We start from the raw sequence: 26,297 nt of genomic DNA on the forward strand, positions 1-26,297 counted from the left end.
TGTCATCAGCATATAATGACACTTTTACCTCTTCTTTTCCAATTTGGATCCCTTTTATTTCTTTCTCTTGCCTGACTGCTGTGGCTAGGACTTCCAGGACTATGTTGAATAGGAGTGGTGATAGTGGGCATCCTTGTCTTGTCCCAGATTTTAGTGGGAAGCTTTTGAGTTTTTCACCATTGAGTACTATGCTGGCTGTAGGTTTGTCATATATAGCTTTTATTATGTTGAGATATGTTCCCTCTATACCCACTTTGGCGAGAGTTTTTATCCTAAATGGGTGTTGAATTTTATCAAATGCTTTTTATGCATCGATTGAGATGATCATGTGGTTTTTGTCCTTTCTCTTGTTGATGTGATGTATTACACTGATTGATTTGTGTATGTTGAACCAGCCTTGTGTCCCTGGGATGAACCCCACTTGGTCATGATGTATAATCTTTTTTATGTGTTGTTGGATTCTATTTGCTAAAATTTTGGTGAGGATTTTTGCATCTATGTTCATCAGTGATATTGGCCTATAATTCTCTTTTTTTGTAGTGTCTTTGCCTGGTTTTGGTATCAGGGTGATGGTGGCTTCATAGAATGAGTTTGGGAGTATTCCCTCCTTTTCAATCGTCTGGAAGAGTTTGAGAAGGACTGGTATGAGTTCTTCTTTGTATGTTTGGTAGAATTCCCCGGTGAAGCCGTCCGGTCCTGGACTTTTATTTGTAGGGAGGTTTTTAATTGCTATTTCTATTTCCTTTCTAGTGATCGGATTGTTCAAGTGTTCAGATTCTTCTTGATTCAGTTTTGGTGGACAGTATGTTTCCAGAAACTTGTCCATCTCCTCTAGGTTATCCAGTTTGGTTCCATATAGTTTTTCATAATATTCTCGTATGATATTCTGTATTTCTATTTTGTTTGTTGTAATTTCTCCATTTTCCTTTCTTATTTTGCTAATTTGTGCTCTCTCTTTTTTCTTCTTTGTGAGTTTGGCCAGAGGTTTGTCGATTTTATTTACTTTTTCAAAAAACCAGCTTTTGGTTTGGTTGATTTTTTCTATGGTCTTGTTAATCTCTATTGTATTTAATTCCTCTCTGATCTTTATTATTTCCTTCCTTCTGCTGCTTTTTGGGGCTTTTTGTTCTTCTTTTTCTAATTCATTCAGGTGGTGGGTTAAATTGTTTATTTGAGATTGTTCTTCTTTTTTGAGGAAGGCCTGTATTGCTATAAACTTCCCTCTTAGCACTGCCTTTGCTGTGTCCCATAGGTTTTGAGTGGTTGTGCTTTCATTATCATTTGTCTCAAGGTATTTTTTAATTTCAGCTTTGATTTCCTCATTGATCCATTGTTTTTTCAATAACGTATTGTTTAATCTCCATGCTTTCCTTTTTTTCTCCTTTGTTTCTCTGTTGTTGATTTCCAGTTTCATGGCATTGTGGTCAGTAAAGATGCTTGAGATAATTTCTATCTTCTTAAAATTGTTGAGGTTTCTTTTGTGCCCAAGTACATGATCGATCCTGGAAAATGTTCCATGTGCACTTGAAAAGAATGTATATCCTATTTTTGGGGGGTGTAATGCTCTGAAAATATCCACCAAATCTAGTTTTTCTATTGTAGTATTTAATTTCTCTGTTGCCTTGTTTATTTTCTGTCTGGAAGATCTGTCTAGTGATGTTAATGCAGTGTTAAAATCTCCAACTATGATTGTATTCCCATCAATATCCCCCTTTATCTCTGTTAGTAATTCTTGTATGTACTTAGGTGCTCCTATATTGGGTGCATATATATTAACGAGTGTAATATCCTCATCTTGTATCACTCCTTTAATCATTATAAAATGTCCTTCTTTATCTTTCTTTATGGCCTTTGTTTTAAAGTCTATTTTGTCTGAAATCAGTACTGCAACACCTGCTTTTTTGGCTTTTCCATTTGCATGGAATATCCTTTTCCATCCTTTCACTCTCAATCTATATGTGTCCTTCTCCCTAAAGTGGGTCTCTTGTATGCAGCATATTGAAGGTTCTTGCTTTATTATCCAGTCTGCCACTCTGTGTCTTTTGACTGGAACATTTAGTCCATTAACATTTACAGTAATTAATGATAGATGTGTGTTTATTGCCATTTTGAACTTATCTTTGCAGTTGAATTGGTATATCCTCTTTGTTCCTTTCTTCTTCCTTTTGTGGTTTGGTAATTTTCCTTTGTATTATCATGGATTTTATTTACTTTTTGGGACTCCTTTGTAAATTTTTGGCTTGTGGTTACACAGAACTTTTTTTTTTTTAAGGAATAAATAATTGTGCCAGATCATACTGATATGATAGGCATTTTCTTACATTGCATATAATGTGCTTGGGGTTTTTATCTCTTGGTGGGGAAGAAAGAGGAGAGGTTAAAAACTGTATTCCCTAGGGAAGGAATATAAAATCTATCTAATTAAATCTCACATTAAAAATAAAATTGCTTGGAGTGCTTTATTCTCCTTTATTTATAAATCAAGCACGAGAGAGATTTAAAGTTGCTGAATCAATTCTTTGATGAAAAAATATGACCTCCATGCCTTTCTTCATCCTCTCCTTCCCTTCTTCCCACCTTTTCCTTCTTATTTTTCCTTCCCTCTTTTTCCCCTTTCCTTGTCCTCAGAAAAGATGAAGAGAAAATATTTGATAAAAGTCAATACTCATTCATGATAAAAATTCATAGTAAACTTAGCATAGAAGGGAACTTTCCCTACTTGATAAAGGGTGTCTCTTCCATGCTCTCAGCAAATACAGTACTCAATGATGACACCTTCATAATAATCACTTTAGAATTTAAAGTTAGACTAGGGTACCCATTATTCTCAGCTGTAATCACAAGATACAGGTAGTCCTAGCCAGTACAATAAGACAAGAAAAACAGAAAAGCTATAAGGCCTGGAAAAGATGCAGCAAGACTTATTCAGAAAATACTGCCCACACATAATACTTGATGCTTTTTTCTTTTTTCTTTTTTTAACCTCTTTAGTGAGATACCCCCCAGCCCTGTCTTAAAATTGCATGGTGGAGTGGTGTCAGCACTTGAAACAGGACACGTTGTTCCTGGGTTTAGCCGTGACCCTGCCCAGCTTGGTCTGACAGCTAAGTTGTTGCACTAGGAAGCCTCTGCAGGTTGTGTTCTGTCATCTCTGTGTAAAGCCTGAAAGCATCTCTGGTATTGCATTTGCTAGTTGTCAGTAGAACTGTTTAACTAGAATCTGGAAACATTTTCCCTGAGGGCTCTTTTTAGACAGCAGTAAAATGTAGCTGGAGACATACTGAGTAAATGGAAAAGAAAAATCAAATTAGGCCAAGAATTTTTTAAATCTCCTATTCTCACTGAAGCCCTCAAGGAGAACCCCCCATAATTCATACTTCACTCATGTGGGTCAGGCATAAAGCCTCCTCCATAGATCCAATAACCTGTAAATGTTCTGGTTTTGAAATTGCACCTGCGTGTTTTGCTGGATCAAGCACTAAATCATGCAGCAGTGGTTTCTGTTTCGATTGTTCATTACTTGGGAATGTCCAGTTGCCAGAGAGCAGCAGCCCAGTGTTTACTTCCAAATGGGCAAAGCCTTAGGAAAGGAGTTTTAATTACAATCTCATGTGGCAGCACTGCATGCAGCCTGCAGAGGGGCTGACATTTGCCGTGTACATATAGGTTGTAGCTGTGCAGAAAAATACCCATCTGACTGGGTCATGTAAAATGGGCAGCAAAGTCAGCAGAACCTTAGAAAAGATGACACAGCAAATGGAACAGAGCCGAATCTTTCCTCACCCTGCCAAGCGTGCCAGGCTCCCTGCCCCTTTTTAAAGCAAGAGAACCCAAGTGGCGTTTGCCCTTCAACCTCCCCAGTTTGATACAGAATCTGTGACCTAGCAGCTTTAGCCATTAATAGAGCAGAGACCTAGGAGTCCACAGGCTCTCAGAAGTGTGCGGGATTATCTGAGACCAAGTCCTTCTCCTTCAGAAAATCCCTCATCTTCCTGCTTGCTGCAGTGCAGATTGTGCCACAAAAGGTGGTATATCAGAACTCTGGCATTTCCAACCAAAGCAGGAGCCATTTAGAGAAATTCAGGGGATGCTCAAGAGGCTGTGTGTGTTTGTGTGTGTGTTTATTCAATATGCCTGCCGGTGGTGCAGCTCTGACGTAAAAACATTTGAAAAATCCTCCCCTGGGCATAGATACTTAGCCAGGCGCTGGACTGGGAGCATCCTTGAAGGGCACTGTCACCTGGAAGCAGAAGGGCTATTGGATCTTTCTCTTTAGCATTTAAATAATTGTAATGCGATGTCTCTCATGTTGAGAGATTCATCCTTTGCATTTTGGAACTAAGCCTTCCCAGTGTTCAGAGAGTTTCCTGTTGTCTATTCAGCTCAGCATGCCAAGAGGCTGGAGAGGTACCCAGCAGCCTGGATTCTTTCTCCGTCTTGGAAAAGTAGTTGACCGCTTCGAGAAATCATGAAGTCACTCCTGACCATGTTGTGGAGTTGTTTTGTGCTTTTTAAGAAGTCTTTTAATCATTCTACTTGAATGCCAGAGAGGTTGGGTCTGTTTCAAAGAAGGCTTCTGATTTCGGAGGCTGGCAAGGGCATGAAACGACATGAGAATTTCTCGGCACAACTCCAAATTCAGGCAAGATTTTTCCAAGCACCTACTATGTTCGAAACATGCTGCAGGGATATTCTGGGGAATCTGAAGCTCTGGCTTAACCCTCAAAACTTTGAAAGCAATGGCTGAAAAAGAAAGATGAGCATCTTGAGGCTCCCTGTGGAAATGATTGAGCTTCGCCACAGCCATTGGCAAGTTTGGCTTTTTCCATCAAAATTGTGTGTCTTCATGTGCTGTCCAGCATCTACCGCAGGTCAGATGGAGCTTAGGAAGACAAGGGTAACTGTTTTCTTTGTCTTTGTAAAATGTTTTGTCTGTCATCCCTTGCTTTTCCACAGCCTGTCGTTTTTATTTATGTAATTCTCCTCTGCAGAGTCATGGGTATGGGTAGGCTCCCCTCAGCCGTCAGCTTGGTTTGGGGTAACTTTTGCAGATTTGCAAATGTTTTATGTGGAGGTGATTTTTAAAACTTGCGGCTATGTATAGTATAAAAACAATGCCAGTGCTGGGGTTTTCTCTCTGTACGTTTTCTTCTGATATCTGGTTGTTATTTGGAAGTATTAATATGTGCATTTCAAATATACTGTAGATACAAAGATACTTTCTTAAGAGTCTAGTAACAGAAGAACTTCTTTAAAAATATTTTTTTAATTTAGCGAACTAAAAAGAGAAAGATTCTTTGTGCTTTAGAAAAGCCATTGCTTATTAGAAATTTGGAGCATGGCTTCAGGCAAGGTGGGCAAAAGGTTTTTAAAAAGATGAACCAGAAGCATCAAAAGACAACCGCCTGACAAGGTCATTGGATGGGAAATCTGAGGCAGCTTTTCTCTACAGGAGGGTTGGGGTTGGAGAGAACGCTTCTACTAAATAGAAGCCTCTGATTTAAATGCTGGCAGATAGATTTAGGGTGAAGGGAAAGGAGATATCCCTGCCTATTTGCTGTCTGCTCAGAGGCTGCTTCTGTTTACACCCCCCTGCCATTTCTCCTTCCTGATGCCTAAGCCAGGTCACCTCGGCAGAGCTGGAGTGAGACGGGGCACTGTTTACATTCCACAGATCGGTGTGCAGCCAGCAGTTCGTGGAGTGGGACGTGACCGTAGGGTGGAGTTACGTTGTCTTCCTAATTGACCTTGACATTTTCCTTTCCTTTCTTTTTAACCCTACAGGAGCCTAGTAATAAACGAGTCAAACCCCTTTCCAGAGTCACATCCCTAGCAAACCTCATCCCTCCTGTGAAGGCCACGCCATTAAAGCGCTTCAGCCAAACCCTGCAGGTAAGAAAGACACGGTGGGCTCATGTTTGCAGAAAACCATGTTGTGTGTGAAGAGACATCCCTGTCCTAACTAGAACCTTCCCTGGTTTTGGACTGACCTGAGTCAGTGCTTATTTTAATAGAAGAGAGCAAGTGAGGGGACTGAAAGGAAGACAGAGATACTTTCAAGTTGTAGACTGGCATCAGGCAGAATTCTTTGACGAATGACTAGAGGAGTCTTCTTTGTTGTATCTTTCCTCACAATTATATTTCAGAGTCCTGTGCCCTATCCAGATGCACTCTTACAGGGTTTGTCCCAAAATATCCACGGGCCTCACGAGGAAACCGCGTATGAGGTGGGCTGAGGGCAGGAGAGCCTAGTGGCTTAGACCGGGGTCTGCAAACTACAGCGTATGGAGAAAAATTCAGCTCACCCCCTGATTTCTTATGGCTCGTGAGCTAAGAATGGTTTTTACTTTTTAAAATGGCTGGGGAAAAAAAGGAGGAATGATACTTCATGACCCGTGAAGATGAGGTGAAATTCAGATTTCAGTGTCTGTAACTAAGGCTTTGCTGGGACACAGGCGTGCCTACATGCTCTGTGCTGTCTGTGACTGCCATTGCACAACAGTAGCAGAGTCACTAGTTGTGACAGAGACCATATCGCCCACAACACCAAAAGTATTGACTATCTGGCCCTTTACAGAAAATATTTGTTGACCCCTGACTGAGAACGAGGGTCCTGAAGTAGCTCACATCTGTCCTTGGCTCTGTCACTCAAAGACTTTGTCACCTTGGGTGGGGAGCTTCACATTTCTAGGTTGTGCTTTTATTCCTAATGGAGATTAGGGGATGATGCCACCAGCTCCTTTATAGAAACATTGTAAAAATTCACAGGATGCTGTGTTTAGAGCACTTGGCATAGTGCCTTGGCCCTCAGTTAATAATCACTAACTTCCTAACTAGTTAGCTAAGTCATAAATATTAACTACTGTAATGATTCTTTAGTTAACAAGTGGTTGTAATTCTTGTTCTTAAACTCCTGATAAGGTATATAGTGAAAATTGAGATTTGTCCAAGACCTTGGGCCCAATACGATAATCATAAAAATCCTCTTGTAAACTGAAGCCCACAAAAGTCATGCCATGAAAAGGCACCTTGTTCAGCTGAGTAGTCTTGAGTCTGCCAATTTCTTACTTGTCCTGAGTACTTCTGCTTCATAGCATTTTTATCTTGACTTTCTGAGCCATTAAGAAAATTGTGGACCAGAACCCAAGGTATATCCCATGCTATGAAAACCTGTGATTTGAGAACTGTTTGAAATCCCCCTCACCCGCTCCTGTCCTTGCTTCCACACCATTCAGCCAGTGTGTCGTGAAACCACACAGCCCAAGCTGCTGTCACCACTCTGCTACAGGTGCCGTCCCTCTCCAGTGCTAATCCCCTGCCCTGCCCATTCCTCTGTTAACTCTGCTAATATTTCTCCTGAATGAATACCTCATCATCTAATTAGCTATAGGTTTGGCTCTGTACTCAGACCTCTGAGCCCCTGGTTATTCCCTGATCCCTTCTGTGGGAGAACAGAGGAGAAAAAAAATAAGGTTGTCTGGGGGAGCCAGATGAAGGGCTTTGAAGCTAGTGAAGAAAAATGTGTTTACCTTCTCTCCCCAGTGACCAGTCCCTCAGCCCTCTGGCCAAGTTCATTGCAGGCTTCCCCTGGAAGATTCATCACCGCCCTAGTCCTGCACATCTGCTCTTTCGCTGAGTTCTGCTTTTTGAAAATTCTTTAGCCTGTCTACTACCATTTCATCCTTTCCTTTCTATCCTAATGGCTGCAGCTCAGCTTTACTCTTTAGTTATTTCCTCCCTTGATTACAACCTCTGTGTTACCAGCCATCTCTTCCCATTGTCTCTCAGAGGATAGTCTGCCCTCTGCCCCAGGAAGGCCCTCGCTCATTCCACAGGCGATGAGCGGGGTCCTCTTCATGCACCCTCAGGTTGCTTACGTCCTGGTTGGGGCTGCCTTCTGACAACTTCATGGCCACTGGCCCTCGGCAGTGTTTTGTTTGGCTGCACGGTGTTTTGAGCTAACATTAGAAATTAAAGCTGTCTATGTAAGAATCTGGACTCCTGGCTTCTCTTGAGGAATTGGAAGGCCTGGCAGTGCTGGGTCTATGATCCTACATGGCAGTTATGAGCTGTACCTGCGTAGTCAGCCAACTGTCACCTACACATGTCCCTGCTTCTCCCCGTTGTCCTCCCAGCACCTGGCCCCTTCACTCTCTGTCATCACCTTGTCTGGCCTGTAGACTCAGTATTTGCACTCGTAGGTCCAGGGAGAGCCCTGTCTATACCTCCTTACCACAGCCCAGCCCCAACTGCCTACTGCTTTAAGATCCTCCATTGTCATACCTTTAAAATCTTTCCTTCAGCTCCCCAGGCAACCTTTGTTTCCTTTCTCCTGTTTCTTTCCTACACAGAGGATCCCACAGATCCCACACAGGGAGCGCTACAGGAAATATTTGATCACCTTACAAATTCACACTGACCTAGAGAACTAGAACAGAAAGAAATCAAGCCACGCCTGAAATCCAACAGACTGAGGCCGAGCAAAGATGAGAAAGCCAGACCCGAGGGAGGGGTCTGACATGTGAAAATTGGTTTCTAAAACCTCAAAGTTTTTTTTTTGCAAAATAATCTCTTATTTACTTCTTAAAAAATACCGTGATAAATAGCTAACTCCAGGTTCTGTTTATTGGACAGAAACAACCTGACAAAAACAGAATGGTTATTCATAATGATTATACACATGAACCCGGAGAGAACTTGAACAGTGCGCTTATGTTGTGTGTCCTTGAGGGCGGGGTGGGGGAGTCAGCAAATGGAAATATGCCCCTGAGGTTGTATGCAGAAGTAGACAGCAGTGTTTGCAGGATGATCTGCAAAGCACAGAGAACACCATCTTACTCCCAAATATCTCCCTGTAAGTCACCTTGGCCCATGTAGTTCATGTTCTGCAGAATCATAGCATCCTAATAATTGCGTCATGACTATATTGCTTCCTTCCCCAGCCAGAGCAGCACAGATGCTAACGTAGCCTGAGGAGCGGGGGGGGGGGGGGGGAGGCCCCAAAGGGGTACTCAGTGGGCCAGCTTAACATCCTTTCCCATTTTGCCAGTGGTAGTCCTGATGTCCAGCCTAAAAGGGGAGGAACAGACAGCGAGGAGTGCAGGGCTGCCCCAGACCTCCTGGCAGTCATTCATTCTTTACCCATAGGTGTGTGTTATTTATGCCTTTGCTATGTCCCAAAACAACTCATGGCTATAAATGAGCAGCTTGCGTCTCTGTCACAGTAGCACTTGTCCCTGGCCCCTGGCACCTTAGAGACACACACATCCATTTGGATATCCAGCTAGGTCTCTCAGGTTGGGTTCCTTTTATCATAGGAGGGCAGATGACTTTAGGCCCAAAGAGATGCTTTATTTATTTCTTTTTTCCAAAGAGATGCTTTAATCAGTAGTTGAGCACTTAGCAGTCTTTCCCCGGGCTCCCCGGAAGGCCACAGGTTAGCCCGGGAGGATATCAGGAGAACGCGGGGCTGGCAGCCTCCTCCAGAAAGGTTAAGGACTCAGTCACAAATGTGAGTGGTCCTTGTAGCGACAGTTCAACAAGACACTGGAGGGCTTGTTCTCTCTGGCGTCCCCAGTGCCCCCTGAGGACGGAAAGCTTGGGCCCCGGCACAAAGGCAGCGTTTGTGGAGGTCCGAGAGGGAGAGCCAACAGCGTGGCGCTCTGTCTGCCTCTGACCAGGGAGGTTAGCCCTGCTGGTGGAGTAGCTCCCTCTGGGCCTGTAAATCTCCTCGCTGGCCTGCCCAGCTCTGAAAGGGGGCCTGGTGTGCTCTTTGCGTGGAGTGAAGAAGGTGAGCTACCTTGGCCGTTGCTGGCTGAGCCGGCTGTGCACGGCTGGCAGGCTCTGAGCTGAGCCCCGGGCACACTAGGGATGCTGTGTTTCTTGTGCTGGGATTGAGCCCTGCATTCTTTTTGAACATGAACTGGATTTCTTTTCCATTATAAGAGTATATGTTCATTATGGAAAAATACAAAAAAGGAGGAAAGAGGAAGATTTCACATCAAAGCAACCCCTGTTAATATTTTATAATTTCCTTCCCATGTTATTCTAGGTCTATGTATAAAACTTACACACTGAGCCTAGTTTGGGGTTACTCCTAGTAGCTCCAGCCTTATCTTTGTGTGATCTGTTAACATTTGGATTTAGCACCCACCCATCCCCGGGGACTGTGGACAGTTTCTCTTTCATTTCTATTGGTCTTGGCTTTACGTATTTCCAAGCTGTGCAGTTAGGGTATAAAGCTTTCTCTTCATCATTTTTACAGTCTCTTGGGGGAACTGTATCTTTCGTTACAATTAAATATCCCTGTTTATTTCTTTTAATTTTTTTTTGCCTTGGATTTTATTTTTGTCGTTTCTTTTCTTTTCGCGTTTTGCCCAGTGTATTTTGTTTCGTCTCTTTTATTTTCATCCTCCCATTGTCATTTAGCTAGCTGAGAGTTTTGTTATGGCTTAAGGGAAGTATTGTATCACAGTTATTCTTAGTAAATATAGTCTTAGTGGGCAGAGTATGTATTATTCCAATACGTTTATATGATTTATTTTATATAACCAGTCTCCTATTAGTGAATATTTAGGTTGTAAATATTTTCATATTATTAAATAACTGTGTTGAATGTCTTTTGGTGACACTTGTCCTATTTTTTTAAAAAGTACCTTCTATTGTGCTTTCTTTTCTGATTACATAACATCATTTTTAAAATTCAAAAATATAGAGAAGCACAGAAATGGGAGTAAAAGTTCTTGTAATCCCATTGCCCCATCACCAAAAAACTTCTGTTAACATTTAGGTATATACTCAGGCAATCTTTTCTTTTACCATATACTTGCATGCATATTTTAAAAATCATAATCAGACTATTTTTTAACTTGCTTTTGTCTTAACAGTATAAACTAACCTTATAATATTAAAACATATTTTCATGTCATTAAATATTTTTCATGATCCTGATTCTTAATGGGTTCATATAGTGTTTTGTCAAAAGGATGTATGTTTATTTAATCACCCTTGAATTGTTGAACATTTAAATTGTTTGCACCTTTCCACCATTATAGATAACACTGTTATAAACATCCTTATCACAAATCTTGTATATGTCTTTATTTTTTCTTTCTTTACATTATATTCCCAGAAGTGGAATTCCGATCAAAGGGTGTAAACAATAAAAGTATTTGATATCACTAGTGTTAGGCCTCTATTCTTGATGTGTATCTGTCTTGGACAGAATTACTTCTCCGTGTTCTCACATCCTAATTCTAAACTCATAGTCACATTTCTCCCTCTCTTTGGGCAAGGGTGAAAGGGTTTGTGTTGGGCCTGGAATGGCTCAGCAATGATGAGGATGAAGGGGAGAAAGGAATGGCAGGTTTGAGGAGAGCGTGTGGGAAGACTGATGCCATCTGGCTCTGAGAATCTAGGTAGGAAGAGTGCCCAAGCCTGTGTGCTCAGTCTCCGTGGGCTGCCAACCATGCTTTTCTTCTTCAGAGGCCTTAGACATCGCCCCTTGGTCCAAGGTCACACACTCTCTACTACTGGTAAAAGCCTTTGGTCCTAAGTTATTTGGCAGATGTGGAGATGAGCTCAAGGAGTAGGGGTGTGCATGTGTGTTGGCAGAAGCAACCAGAAACTGTACTGCCTGTCTAGAAAGTAAAGACGTAGCTGAGAAGTGACCTGTATTCCACATCAAAAGGAACTCCTGACTTTCCTGCTGTTCTTTGCTATTCCTGGAATAATAGTTAGACCATTGTAATAGTTGACTACTGTCATTTAAATCTTGTCATTTTAAATTTAGTACTAACATCTTTCATTAATTGAGTATTTACAACAAGCCAGGGTCTGTGCAAGCTACTTGATGTTCATGGCCTCATTCAGAACTCTGCAGGGCAGGATTCATCACCACTTTCTAGGGGAAAAACCTGAAGGTTGAAAATGTACCCAGGGTCACACAGCTGGTACATGCTGGAGTTGGGATTCTGTGAGGTTTCACAGTGCCTCTCCTGGGGTAGGCTTTTGGAAAAAGTAAGCTTGGTCATAATGAAGCCTGCAGTTGGCCAGGGTCTAAAAATAATGGCCAGACTTCCAATCTGGAGCATCCTACCCACTGCTGTTCCTTAGTCTTTGTTTGCCTGTGCAGTAGGGAGAGTCGTCATTTCCATTTCAGCTTGTGGAATATTTTACCATTAACATTATCATGCAAAAGCCATTTTATGGTGCCCAGTAAAGATGGTTGAGCTTCTTCCCCAAACCTCTGGAAGGCTTCCTAATTTGGGACTGGCTCTAAGCAAATTGTACAATATTTTCCCCTCACCTGAAATAAATATTTTCTCCAGCTTTTCATTCATTCTACTCAGAATTTCTCCCAGCATCAGAAAGATTTGTCCTTGCACTAGGTCGTTTGAGTTTGACATTTATTGATTGTGAATTGATCAAGTGCCTTTTGCCATGTTTTTAATGTGCATTAAGCTGAACCAGATTCTATATATGTGATTTTATATTTACAATACTACTTCTAACTTGGTGTTCATGGACTTACATATTTGTCTGTTGATTTTGTTTTTCCATCATTAATGTCTCTTCATTATGGAAAATCCGGTAAATAAATGTAGAGGAGTATGAAAATGAGAATAAAAATCATCCGTAGTCCCATCATTCAGGGGTAACCCCTGTTACCATTTTGAATTTTAAATAGGGAGCATTCTTCTCTTACTTAACTCTACATGTGAGACTTTCCTATTACATTAAGCATTTCTCAAAAAGAATGTTTTTCCCCAGTGTCTTTGAAATATACTTGACATACAGCACTGTGTAAGTTTAAAGTGTACAGCATAATTACTTGACTTACATATATTGTGAAATGATTACCACAATAAGTTAATATCCATCATCTCATATAGATGGGAAAAGAAAAGAAAAAGAAAAGTGTTTTCTTAAAAAAGAATGCTTCACAAATTTGCATGTCATCCTTGCCCAGGGGCCATGCTAATCTTCTCTTGTATGGCTCCAGTTTTAATATATGTGCTGCCAAAGTGAGCACAAAAGGATGCTTTTAATAAGTGCATGATATTCCATTTTATGGTTACCCTATAATTTATTGAGCTCATCTCTGTTGTTGGGCATTTTAGGCTAGTCCCAGATCTTTTGTAAACAACACTCTACTGCTGAGGTTTTTCTCCTCCTATAAGTTATCTTGATGGAGGTCCCACAAGGAGCTATTTGGTTCAAGTAGTTCAGACATGTGTCTGCTGTTTGCTAAAGATGAAGATATATGTAAAGAAGTACTGCTGGTAGCAGTGCAGTCAGTGGTATGATAACAATGATAAGTAACACCCATTTGCTACGGATCATGTACCAGGCACGCAGCTAAGCCCTTGATACACTTTATCTTATCTAATCCTCACTACAACTTTGCAAGGTGCTTATTACTGTGCCCCTTTTACAGATAAACTAACCAAGACCCAAAGAGACTTCCAAGGTCCCTCAACCATTGAGGTGACTTGAAGCCATGTTTGTTTTACTCCAAAGCCTGTATTCTTGACCCATGTTTTGGAGTTTTGGAGTTGAAAGACTGGACTCAGTTCTATTCCAACACTTACCTTGTGCCAGTCACTTAATCCTCTGGTACTTGGATTTCTCATCTATTAAAAAGGGGCAAAATATGAGAGCCTGCCCAGTGCCTCTATCAGGCTTAGCAGCAGGGTCCAGTGTGATGGAGGCCACACAGCTGGAAAGGGTTATTTCTTAATTTAAGTTAATTGCTCTAATCAAGCTTTACAAGAGACTTCTCCAGGATGCTGTTTGAGAACATTTTCCCACCCCCCCACCATAACCACTGTACTTTCTGGTTAACCCACTATAGTAGCAACACACAGACATGTTTTCCTCTTATAGTCCCACCCTAACCTCCAATCCATTTAATAATAAGCCATCTGCTACAAAATAGCAATAGTAAGTGTAGAGAATTTCCCTGGCTTGAACTCTTTATTGGAGCATGTTATCTTTGGCTGTAGAGACCTTCTGTTTTGGGAAAAGGACAAGGGAGTACCCTGCTGAACAGGAGCATTAACAAATCAAATCTGTTCCATCGTGCCTAACGTGCTGGGTTTACATTTCCTCTGACACGTGTTAAGAGGCCCCCTTTTCCCACCTGCAGCATCTTTTCCACATACCCAGCTCAGGCAAAAACACGAGCACCCACTCCCTAAATCTGCAGTATCTATGCCTGCTATGGCCATTGTTATTTTAGCTGCCAGCAATTATGAGCTTTGGGTTTTTGACTCATTTGCTTAGGCCAGGTTCCCTCATGGAAACTCTTGCTTGTCCTGGAACGTTTTTCATTCCAGGCCCGGATCCCCACACCCAGGAGGGATCTGTGTACATGTTTCTGTTTTGTGTGCAGTCCCTCCCAAGGCTGAGTCCCTCACTTTGAGGTGAGTGTCTCCTGGTCACCATGGACCAGTGTTTCTCACCCCAGAGGACATTCAGCAATGTCTGGAGATGTGTTGATTGTCACAACTGGGGTGAGGGCACTACTGGCACCTAGTGGTTAGAGGTAAAGATACTGTTAAACATCCTACAATTCCCCTCACAACAACGAATATTCTGGTCCAAAATGTTAGTGGTGGCAAGGCTGAGATTCCCTGCCATAGACTGAGAAATAACCTGAAACTCATCTATTTGGGCACTGCATCCTACTACTGTTTGAATCTCACCCTAGGGGTAGTAGTGTAAGATACTGGTTAGAATTTTGCAAGGGATGGAAACAGTGGGGGAAGAGTTGGGCTGAAATAGACCAGACATGGATTGTCATCCCAAGTTCACCATTGACTTGGGTTTAAATTCTGGAGCACCATTCATTAGCTGCATGACCGTCACCAAAGCATTACCTTCTCTGAGCCTCAAGTTTCCTCATCTGTAAAATAGACATAGGAATCCTCACGTTTTGGGCACAGCAGGGCCCTAAAGCTCCCCTCAGAGAGCCCAGCACATACAAGCATGCCATTCACTCATTAAGCAAAATTGTTGAGGTCCTACTATGTACCAGTTCTGATGAATCCATAAGTGAACAGAACAGACAGATATCCTTGCCTTTAAGGAGCTTACCTTCTATTGGGAGGAAACAGACATGTCAGAAACAAACCAGTAAGTTTTATCATATGGCACATGTGAAAAGAGAGAAAAATAAGGCAGAGGTGGGGCAGTGACAGGGGCACTGGAGGGGCTGTTCTCTGTTCTCTTGAGGCACACTCTTCTTTGGGTTCTTCCTCCTAGCAGTCCTCACCTTCTCCTCCCCCAACTCCAATCCTCTCATCTAATTGGGCACAGGGAGGGGTGTAGGTATGGTGTGTGGTCAGCACTGTCGTAAGCACCCACCCATGGCTTGGGCCTAGGTGGCTGTGAGCTGTCCCCAGGGCCAGCCAGCTGCTGACCACACACCTCTCCGGCATTCTTTATTTCTTTGGGATTCTTCCTTTCAGCATCATCTCCTTTCTAGGTGGAGTTTTAGAAACACAAAATGTTTGTCTTAATCCAGCCTAACTAAAAGTATAAATCTGCAGTTTGATCAAAGAGCCACTCAGTCGTTATTCTTAAAACTGAGCAAATGCAGTCCCTCTTCTTACCTAGACTTGAGCTCCTAGATGGCTGGGTCTCATCTCATTGAAACCTCCCCACAATGCATGATTTGCACGTAAACAGCAGGTACAGTCCCCTTAATAGAAATAACCCAGGTTTTGGAGCCAAACAGATCCAGGTTTGAATCCTGGCTGGGCAAATACCTTAGCCTCTCTGAGCTTCGGTTTTCTCATCAGTAAGATGGGAATAAACTCCCACCTTGCAGGGTGGTCCTGAGGGTTGGAGAGAACTCATCAGAAGTGCTAAGCGTGGTGAACTTCATCCCCGTCCCTGCCCTCTTAGGACCCAAGCCCACAAATCACTAAGGAAACACAAAACCAGTAATTCTTAGCGATAGAGCTCACCTAGTATAGCTCACCTCTCTCTTTCTCCCTCCGAACTGCAACAGGAGAAAATCTCCAACTCTGGGAAATTTTTCAATAAAAACAAAAATACGTTCAATCTTATGTTCAAAATATGAAACTGAAATTAAGATGTATGTGTTTTCCCTGTCAGATTGATAATAATATCCTGTTGATGACAGTGTAGAAAAAGAGACTATTATATACTTTTCTGGAGACTCTCAAGTTGCACAGACTATTTGAAGGTCAGTTTGGCAGTACACATCAAACATTAAGAAATTGATATTTCTTAGACCAAGGAAACTGCCTTACAGAAATACCAGCACAAAAACATGAAAGATGTTCACCGAGGCACTTGTTGTAATAGCCAGACACTGGAAAGGATTTTAATGTCCATCAGTTGGAGGTTGATTAAATGCATGTGGTTCATCCGGACCACAGGATACTAACTCTGTAGCCATTAAAAAAAATGAGTACAAACTACTATGTATAAAATAAATAAGCTATAGGGATATATTGTACAGCACAGGGAATACAGCCAATGTTTTATAATACCTATAAATGGAGTATAATCTATAAAATATTTGAATAACTATGTTATATACCTGAAACTAATATAATATTGTAAACCAACTGTACCTCAGTAAAAAAAAAAAAAAAAAAAGAATGAGTGACTTTGGGATGATAGAAATGTTTTCAAACTAGACAGAGGTGGTAGTTGTGCAACACTGTGAATGTACTAAAGGCCACTGACTTATTCACTTTAAAAGTGGACAATTTTATGTTATGTGAATTTCACCTTCATAAATTCTTTTAAATCCCCAAATAAGAGTGATCTTATTATGAGCATAAAATTATAAATTTTAACCTGTAAACTCAAGATATGATGGATAGAACATTTTTCTACATGCAGTATTTTAATCCCAATTTTAAGTGGCAACAAAAATTATCAAGGAAATAGACTTTTTAAAAAATCTGATTGTAAAAGGTAACTACAGGAGGTAGGATGCTAAATGTCATCCATTGTACCTGCTTCTATTTTAAACCATAGCATCCTTTTTGTCTGTTTCTATGTCACACTTTAAAATGTGAATTAAAATTATGTTTTCATTCGCCTCTATCTTTAATAATGAATTTCTTTGTGATCAAAAAGACACTCCAATTTGGCTGCATACAAAAAGCGCTACAAATCAGAACGCTGGTTTGTCCTTTCAAATACAAAATATATTCAAGGTTTCTCAATTTTATATTTTGACTCCCTTTTTTTCCTGTGACATTTTCAAGCTGGATTTTAAAGCAATTGTTTCTACTTTGGCTTTGTAACAACTTAATTTAATTTCTCAAAAGACATTTTTACTAACTTTGACTTAAAAGATAAGTATTCTATACCCCTGTAGTACCTTTTTTTAACTGAAGTATTGTTGCTATAAGTTATTTTTTTAGAGAGGGAGTCTTATATACCAACAGGGAGAGACATGCTGAGTCAAAAAAGACAATCTGTTTTCTGTGAATGTTAGCAAATGCATAGAAAAGGTTTAGAACAATCTAGAACAAACTTACAGCAGTTACTTCTAAGAAGTGGACTTGGGAAAATGAGGGGATTTGTACTTAATTTTTATATACCGTTGTATGAAAATTTAAAGTTAGCATAAATTACTTTCAAACTGGTGGTGGGGAAGGGAGACGTTTGAAGTTGGTCAGGGACTGAAACTGTAACAAAGAGGGCGGTTGAGTCTCTCAAGTGAAAGTGGAAAATGTCTTTCATTTTGAGTCTCCTTTTTTTGTGTTTTCCTCTCTTTCTGCTCTTTAACTCCCGCCCCAGCTGCATCAGAAAGGCAAACTGAGATGAACGAGTTACTGGATGAGTCACTTTGCTTGTTTTGACCTTTCCGTGCCTGTGGCTAATTGATTTTGAGTGCTGGGGGGATCTGCAAGCATTAGTCTGGTCACTGTTTATAAGGGCCTGTTTTCAAGAGATCACAAGGATTTGCGAGATGCCATTAGTGAACTGGATTGGGAGCAAGTACTTTCTTAACCAGCACAGACCTGGTCCAGGGATCATGAGCTCATTAATGAGCCCAGGAGCTCATGGATGTCTCTGCCAGCCTGAGGAGCTGGGTTGCTACTTGCAAACAGAGCTAGCTTCCTGCTTCCAGTAGGTTGTGGTAATACACTGAAAGCCCCTTGGCAGTTTCTTTTTACGTTTTTCATTTATTCATATTTTTCTTGAATTATGAAAATTTGTAAACTAGGATAAAAATTACCTATAATGTCATCAGCCAAAAACAATAGAATTTTGTGGCATTCCCTTTGTATCTTTGCTCCTGTGCCTTTTTTTCATAATTGTAAACAGTGCTCATATACAGATTATAATCCTGATTTTATTTTAACTTACATAGAAGGGATTTTTAGCTGTTCAAATTATATCAGAATTGTCTTAATGGCTAGATAATATTTTATCAAGCAGATGAATTATAACTTATTTAACAATGCCTTTATGTTGAATAGTTCTCTTAACTTTTTCTTTACTTACTTTCTTTTTTTTTTTTTTTAATGTAAGTTCAGGGTGTTGAACCCAGCAGGACTTCGTGCATGCTAAGCATGCACTCTACCACTGAGCTAGTCCCACCATCCCCTTCTTTACTTTCTTGAGTTTTATTGTTGAATCTCAAAATATTAGGAAGCTAGCTTACATTGTGTCAGTGATGATGGCTCTTATGTCACATGCAAAATCAGTTCCTGCCCTTGGGACGTTTATAGTTCAAAGCAGGTAAATAATAAGTATAATATAATAATAAGTATAATAAAATATGATCATCACTATATCGGAGATAAAGTGAGAACATTGGTAAAGGCTTCTTAGAGGAGGTGTTTGAGTTACATCCCAAGGACAGTTAGGAGTTAACCAACTAAGCAATGAAAGAAAAGCATTCTGGGAAAAGAAGACAGCTTGAAGGAAGCACAGCAAAATGCAAAACATGGTACATTAAGAGAATGGCAGGTAGCCAAGTAGGGCTGGAGACAAGGGGGCTAACAGGTGAGTGGCAGGAGGTGATCTTGGATATATAGTCTGTGGTCAGATTACAAGAGGACTTTTGTGCCAAACTGAGGAGGTGAAACTTCACATTGAAAGCTATAGACTTGTGCCCACAGCCATGACAAGGAACACTTGGTAAATAAGAATGTGGTTTCTGAGCACAGCAATACTTCATTGATTTGGTGGCGTTTCCAGTAAGTGTGTTGAACTTTTCTAGGATAAAGGCTGAAGGTAAGGCACTCAGCTTTCTTCTTGATCATTTGTATTTGTCATGAGATAGCACTATGGTAGCATATTTCAGCCATAGGGGAGGATTTTGGGTGATCAGACCACCCCAGAGTCTACCAGGACTTTGGAAAATAAGGAAATAACTCAGGACAGGCATCGAGTGACAACTGAGGTGAATATAAACAGTAAGGGGACTGTATTAGCCCCTTAATCTTAGAGTGGCACTTCCTGGCTTCAAGCACACTGATATCCAGGGACTCAAACAGTGTTGGTAGAGCTTGCTGCTTCCCTCCTTCCTTCCCTCAGACTCTCTCTTCATCTTTCATTCTGTCCTGTATCAGACAGACTCTTCTGTGTAACCAGAGAGTTGCTGCAAGAAATTCCTGCTTATGTTATCTCTTGAGCTTACAATCCCAAAGGAATAAAGAATCTTTCACTCTTTCTCCCATGAATCACACAGCAAATTTCAGGGAATCAGTTACCCCGCTCTGAACCAGGGTGCTGGGGTACTCGAATTGGTCAACTCGTGGGTGGAGGAGGGGGAGACCGTCCAAACTATATGAGATGGGATACCCAAGGACAGTGGGCTGTGTTCCCAGAAGGAGGAGAGTAGCAGTACTAGCTAGATTTTTTTTTTTTTTTAATTATAAAGGACATCCACTACTTTTCACCTTTGCTCTTCTTAGGAGCGAAGGCATACACTGCAAGAAAAAAAAAAAAAGAACTCATCGCTTGTCTGAGAGTCACCTTTGCACAAGAGTTTGACCTGTGGTGTTCTTAACGCCGTGGTACACTTGGTTACCCAGGTCTCGCAGAAAGAATACTCCCAGCACGTCTGTGAAAGTGGCCCCTTGCCCAACTTGCCTTGCGCGGAGACGCAAGACAATGCGCTTCTTCCCAAAGGCCTCAGGGCCTTGTCCTCTCTTTCTTGCAAAAGTCTGATTTATGTTCTGTCCATGACAGGAAGCTGTTCAAGCGATCCACCCGGTCCTGCTGCTGCCCCCGTGACGGTTTGTTTTTCTCGTTGTTCAGCGCTCCATCAGCTTCCGCAGCGAGAGCCGGCCCGACATCCTCGCCCCGCGGCCCTGGTCCAGAAATGCCGCCCCATCGAGCACGAAGCGAAGAGACAGCAAGCTGTGGAGTGAGACCTTCGACGTGTGCGTCAATCAGATGCTTACGTCCAAGGAAATCAAACGTCAGGAGGTAGGCCGGACCCATGGAATGGTTGTGTGTCTGGAACAAGGTGCAGTGCAGGCGAGAGCCAAGCTGGGGTCTACACCGCAGCCTCCAAACCGGTTCCTCGTTGCCCTTATAGAGGAGGACAAATGGGGATGTCACACCTCCTAGGAAACTGACAAACCAGCATCCAGCTGGGTGGGTGTGGCCTGGCTTTTAAAAGAAACTGATGTGAAAAATCTGAATTTACAAAGAAGATGAATCAAGACGTGTCTATTTAGGATCCTGGAACTCACAGAAATAATCACTCTAGTTGTATTTTAATGGCATCTTCTAAAATATTTTAAAGTACTCAATTTATGAAACTTTGATTCAGTTTTGTGAAAACCTTGACTGTGGAATGTAGTTAATTTCATTCCCTGTAAATTTTCGGTATCAGTAGCCCTAGATGGCTAAGCTAATATTACTTTGTAGAGAACCTGTCATGTGCCAGGCTGTGCCAAGCACTTCAAAGCTGCATCATCTAGTGAAATCCTTGGAATATCTATTTTAGTGGAGAACCAACGTTGGCAAAAGGAGTACTTGAAAACTTTATAGGTTTTTGACTCAGGAATTCTTTTCTAGGAATCTGTCTGCCAGGTGCACTTGTACACAGATGAAAAGATGCATGTGTAAGGTTGTTCATCCCTGTAATGTTTATAATAGTGCCAGAAAGAGCCTGCACATCTATTACCAGAGCCTGGTTAAGTAATGAATGTCCATAGTTCTGTAACTGTAGAAATACAAGAAGTGCTGGTATGAATGTATGGCTAAGTGAATAAAGCAAGGCACAAAGTAGGGTGGTATATTATGCTACCATTTATGTAAACAAAGAAGGAAAAATGAATGTGTGTGTGTGTGTTTGTATGTATTTGCTTGTAGACACATAAAATATTTCTGGAAGGACACACAAGGAACTGGTAACATTGTTGCCTCCTGGGAGGGGCTGAAAGAAGGAGGTGAGAGAGGTTTCCAGCATGTGCCCATTCCTACACTAAAAATTTTGAATGTCAATGTGTTATCTATTAAAAAGAATAAATAAATGCTTTTAAAATAACATGTACACTGAAAAAAATCATTTGAAGCAATACGGCAAAATCTTAACAATGGTTAACAAGATGGCATTGTGGATCATTAAAAATTTTCCTCTTTATATTTTTCTGTGTTAATAGTATGCATATATAACTTGTACATTCTGATAGTGGAAAGGAAGGAGGGGAGGATTGATTCTGCAGATGAGGAGATTATTAAGTCACAGTGAGTGCAAAGTCAAGGTCATCCACCTACAAAGTTACAGAGCTGGAATTTGAACCCAGCTCCGGTCCACCTCCAAAGCCCATTATCTTCACAGTGACCCTGTGCCACCCCCCCTACAGACACCTGACTGTGGTGTATCCATCCTAGTATGGGGTTCTGTGGTTTTTCTCTCTTGGGGGCCACACTGAGCTCTGGCAAAACAGACGTACAAGGAAATCTGAGGTAAGTCCAGGTAAAACTAGTTAATTGTGTCGTGTCCATCCATGTCCCAGTTTTGATAATGCTCTATAGTTTTATAAGATGCCACCATTGGGGGAAGTTGAGCAATGGATATTCAGGACCTCTCTGTACTATGTTTGTAACTTTTCATGTCAATCTAGAGTTATTTCAAAATAAAACGTTAAACAAAATAAAGTACCAAGAGGGCATGACATGAAAGCTTTCCTGGGCCACCAGGTACTGGCCTTCAGTGCAGTGTTCTGCCTCCGCCTGCTTTGCCAGGGAGCACATTCATTGTCCTGCTCTCCACCAAGCCCAGGGATGGAGGTGTTCTCCAAGCCTGCTCACTTCTTCCCTCTAGTCTGAAAGAAATGTAGTAGTCCCTCAACTCTCACCACAAACATATAGTCCTTTAATAATGTAAAGTTTGACAACAGTTTAGATTCTCAGATGAGAGTGAAATAATGTTCTGTGCATCATAGCTCTTAAGTTACAAGGGCTTAATAGAGCCAAATTAGAAGTGGTCCATTTATATACTCTTGCACACAGCCGGCTTCTATAATTTTATTTATTATACAATGTGGGGCCGAGAAGTAATTTAGAATGAAATAACTTCACCAGAAATTTAGAGTGGTAAAATACTGGATTCTTCCTACAATGCTGCCTCAAGACAAGTGGCTGATGAGAATAAAGCTTTCTGTTGAGATTCACCTTCTGTTGAGTAGAAGGAAGACAAATTGTGATGGCCCAATTAATAACACTTCCTTGTGAATCACTAAGAACAGACCCTGAATCATTTATAATGACTGCCACTCACAGCAGAGACATGGACTCCATGGCTACCTAAAATAGTTCACTCTTGTTCAACTGCATCATTCTGGAAATGAAAGATGACTTGTTGGAATGGAAACATATGGAAACTCTCTCCCACAAACAGAGAAGCATATAATACAGAAGTTTGGCAAGATTTTTTCTTTGTAGGTTTTAGCCACTAGATGCAGTTGTTTTGGGTTAGTTTAACTTTTCAAGAATCCTTTAAAAATCCTTAAGAAATAACTAAGCATGGGACATTGAGCACTGGAATCAGTACCATTTGAATTTGGTCTCATAAACAAAAGCAGAGTTCAGTAAACATGTTTTATCTTTTCTTGCAGGCGATTTTTGAACTTTCCCAAGGAGAAGAAGATTTGATAGAGGACTTGAAATTGGCAAAAAAGGTACATTCAAATCCAGTGGTCCTTTGAGTCACCCTACTCTTTTCCTCTATTTCACAGTTCTAAGATGGTGCTTTGTGTGTGTGTGTGGGGGGGGGGCGTTAGGTTTACTTATTTTATTTATTTTTAAAGGAGGTCCTAAGGATTGAAACCAGGGCCTCGTGCATGCTAAGCATGCACTCTACCACTGAACTATACCCTCCACCCTTAAGGTGGTGCTCTATGAGCACTCTTTTTATGACAAAGACAGATCATCAAAAATTGAGAAGAACCTGCACAAACCAAGTAGTGGGGAAATGGCTCAGAGCAAGAAGGCTCTTGACCTGTGCCTTTAGGGGTTCCCTTCTGCATGTCTTTAATGCACCTCAAAGAATACTTTAATTAGAAAGTGTTCATGGGGCCTGGCTTTACATACATTTCATTGGCCTAGAAGTCTCACATGCAGGGCCTCCTCACCCCTGGGAGAGAAATGTGTCTGGAACTGGAACCGTGTTATAGAAAGAAAGTCATTTGAATCTCGTAAGTGGGTAAAATGGTTCAGAGAGGCAAGTGCCTACTCTCATGTAAGTTAGGGCCTTTCATATGGAAACTTCTTTTTAATCACATTGTGTGTGGGAAGGGAGAGGAAATGCTGTAATTCATGCCTTGTAGTGTGTATAGCCTTGACAACAATCCTTCTATGCCAGTGACCCGCATGGAGGCTGAAATCTAGCTCCTTCATCTGATGTTCACCGCCTCCTCAAAGAATCACAGGGTTGGAAAAATACCTCCCTTCTTTTAAGTATCCTTAGTCCAACTTTATGTTAATATCAAGTCCCATCTGTAGCATGTCTCAGAGATGGCCATCCAAGCTTTGCTTAGACACAGCCAAGAAACTGAGTTTTGGGCAGGGCTGAGGAGGAGAAAAGTGGAGGGGATAAAGAAGGCATTTAACTCTGGGAGAGATGTCTTGTTGGTCGTATGTCCAACCCCTCCTTCCTGCATGAAGATTTCCCTTAGGCGCCTTAAGAAGTTTCACTTTTGTTCTTTGCTTTGCTGGTCCTACCGTCCTGAAGTCCCTTCCCTTTCCTTTCAAACATTCACATCCATCCATCTTCCAGAAACAAGCTCAAATCTTAGTTTATTCTTCAACAGTATTAACTGCCTCCTTCTGTATGCCAAGCTGTTCATTTTTAAAATCTCCTTTAGCCATTCTACCTCTAATTCTCTGATCCTCTAGAGCAGTTGTGATTTGATAAATTTTTTGCTCCTGTGTGACATCTCTCCTATTTTTAATCTTGAACTGACTTTTAAGCATGTATTTAATTTCCTTTGCCTTTTTATCTTCCCAATTAACTTCACAGAACTCCTTGAAGGCAGGGACTGTGCCATCTGAGTCTTTGTGCTGCATCGCAGTGCCCTGGGTTTTTATAGTTTAATTGGCATTAATAGGAGGTGAGAAGATTGGCAGAGATCATACCCTCTTTGCTTCAGATCCATAGTAAAGGATACCAATCACTTTTTTTTTCTTCCTTTACTTGGTTTAAAGATGGACCAATTGAAAAGGTGCTAGTGACTAATTTTGTATTAAGTGGCAGTTTTTCAAACTGCCAGATCTTCAATCAAATTAATTTTAAAAACATTATACAAATCAAATCTGCTCTGTACTTAGGATTTGTGCCCTTTCCAAGATATATGATATACTGGAATTTTTTTTTTTTAAGTTTAAAAAAAATCTACTTTGGTTTATCAACAACCGCAAAAGGCTCAAGGCAGTGCTGGAATCTCAGCTGCTTCAACCACACCCATCTGCTGTTTGTGCAGCATTACGGGAGAGGTTGTCCGAGAGAGCCAAATGTGTCGTCATTGCGTAGGGCCTCTCAGAAGCCATTTACGTTAACAGCTTACTGCCTCTGATTTTAAACATTGCTTCCATATCTTACCCTTCTTGTGCAGGCCTATCACGACCCCATGCTGAAACTCTCCATAATGACAGAACAAGAGTTGAATCAAATTTTCGGAACGCTGGACTCCCTGATTCCTCTACATGAAGGTATAATTTTGTTCCCAGATGAGTTGTGACTTGTAGCCTTGAGTTGTCCTATAACAACTCATGATTATGTAATAATGTGAGTAACCCGAATCTTCCAGCCCTGTTCATATTTGAATGCCTAACAAAATAAGCGTTCTGTTTGTTTTTTAACCAGACCTCCTCAGTCAGCTTCGAGATGTCCGGAAGCCTGATGGCTCGACTGAGCATGTCGGTCCCATCCTCGTAGACTGGGTAAGAAAAGTTCTCTGGGCTTGATTGAAGATAAATTTCAATAATATAAATGGAGTTTCATTTTAGCTAGACTTTTTTTTTATTGGCAAACATAGGTCTCACATCAGAAAAAATTAAAATAGCAAATTCCTAGTATAATTTATCATTATATTTAGGCTTTATCTCCTCAAAGCATGGGAAGTTTTTTTTTTAATTATTAAAAATGTACTAGATTTAAAGATAACATGGCCTTTGTGCAATAAAAGAAGTAAAGGCATACATGAAATTGTTACTAGTTTCACATCAAAGAAAGTAGAACTAATTAATATTCACATCAGGCCAGTTACAAATATAATTATTACCATTTTTATTCTAGTAAACATTCATGGACACATTCCTGTCCATCACTAAAAAAAAAAAGCTTTAATTCAGGCTACAAAAAAAGCCCCCCAAAACTCTTAGGGTCAAATGTTTCATAAACAAGGTAATAATTACATGTTGCTAAATGTTTAGCATATATCTGGTCCTAAGTAACTTGATAGGACAGCTGAGTATTATGCTGGCCTTTATCCCAATATAACTCATTCTCTTTCGTAATTAAAGAAATCAGCTGTGGCTTTAGATTATGTGTTCTAAATTTGTGGCCCTGGGGCTGAATCTGTGAGTGCCTAAAATGGTTGTTTGTTCATTTGTTTAATTTATTTCATTTTAATTTTTGTAGGTTTTTTTGGGGGGGTAAATTAGGTTTATTTATTTATTTAATCTTTAGAGGAGGTACTGGGGATTGAACCCAGGACCTCATGCATGCTAAGCATGCACTCTGCTACTTCGAGCTATACCCTTACCCCTTAATTTATTTTAGACAAGGCACAGACTCTCGTTTGCCACAATCCTCCCCACTCCCTATCATACAT

The 26,297-nt window shown here is 40.9% G+C and overlaps 1 protein-coding gene and 1 non-coding gene across 9 annotated transcripts in view; one reads left to right on the forward strand and one right to left on the reverse strand.

The window, feature by feature from the left end:
• The window catches only part of ARHGEF3 (Rho guanine nucleotide exchange factor 3), a 281,665-nt gene that overhangs the window by 237,849 nt on the left and 17,519 nt on the right, over positions 1–26,297 (forward strand). For 7 of the 8 annotated variants that reach the window (XM_074344626.1, XM_074344627.1, XM_074344631.1 and 4 more), the window contains 5 exons: positions 5,785–5,892; positions 20,269–20,439; positions 23,082–23,144; positions 25,077–25,173; positions 25,328–25,404. In XM_074344626.1, coding sequence (XP_074200727.1) covers positions 5,785–5,892; positions 20,269–20,439; positions 23,082–23,144; positions 25,077–25,173; positions 25,328–25,404 — 516 coding nt within the window. Of the gene's footprint in view, positions 1–4,532; positions 4,898–5,784; positions 5,893–20,268; positions 20,440–23,081; positions 23,145–25,076; positions 25,174–25,327; positions 25,405–26,297 lie in introns of those variants that run through there. The other variant, XM_074344629.1, reaches the window with a different exon arrangement.
• Positions 12,929–13,033, reverse strand: LOC123612278 (U6 spliceosomal RNA). The gene has a single exon (XR_006719503.1). It is a non-coding gene; the product is annotated as a U6 spliceosomal RNA (small nuclear RNA).

The sequence above is a fragment of the Camelus bactrianus genome, chromosome 17 (genome assembly GCF_048773025.1).
Source record: "Camelus bactrianus isolate YW-2024 breed Bactrian camel chromosome 17, ASM4877302v1, whole genome shotgun sequence".
NCBI classification, from domain to species: Eukaryota; Metazoa; Chordata; class Mammalia; order Artiodactyla; family Camelidae; genus Camelus; species Camelus bactrianus.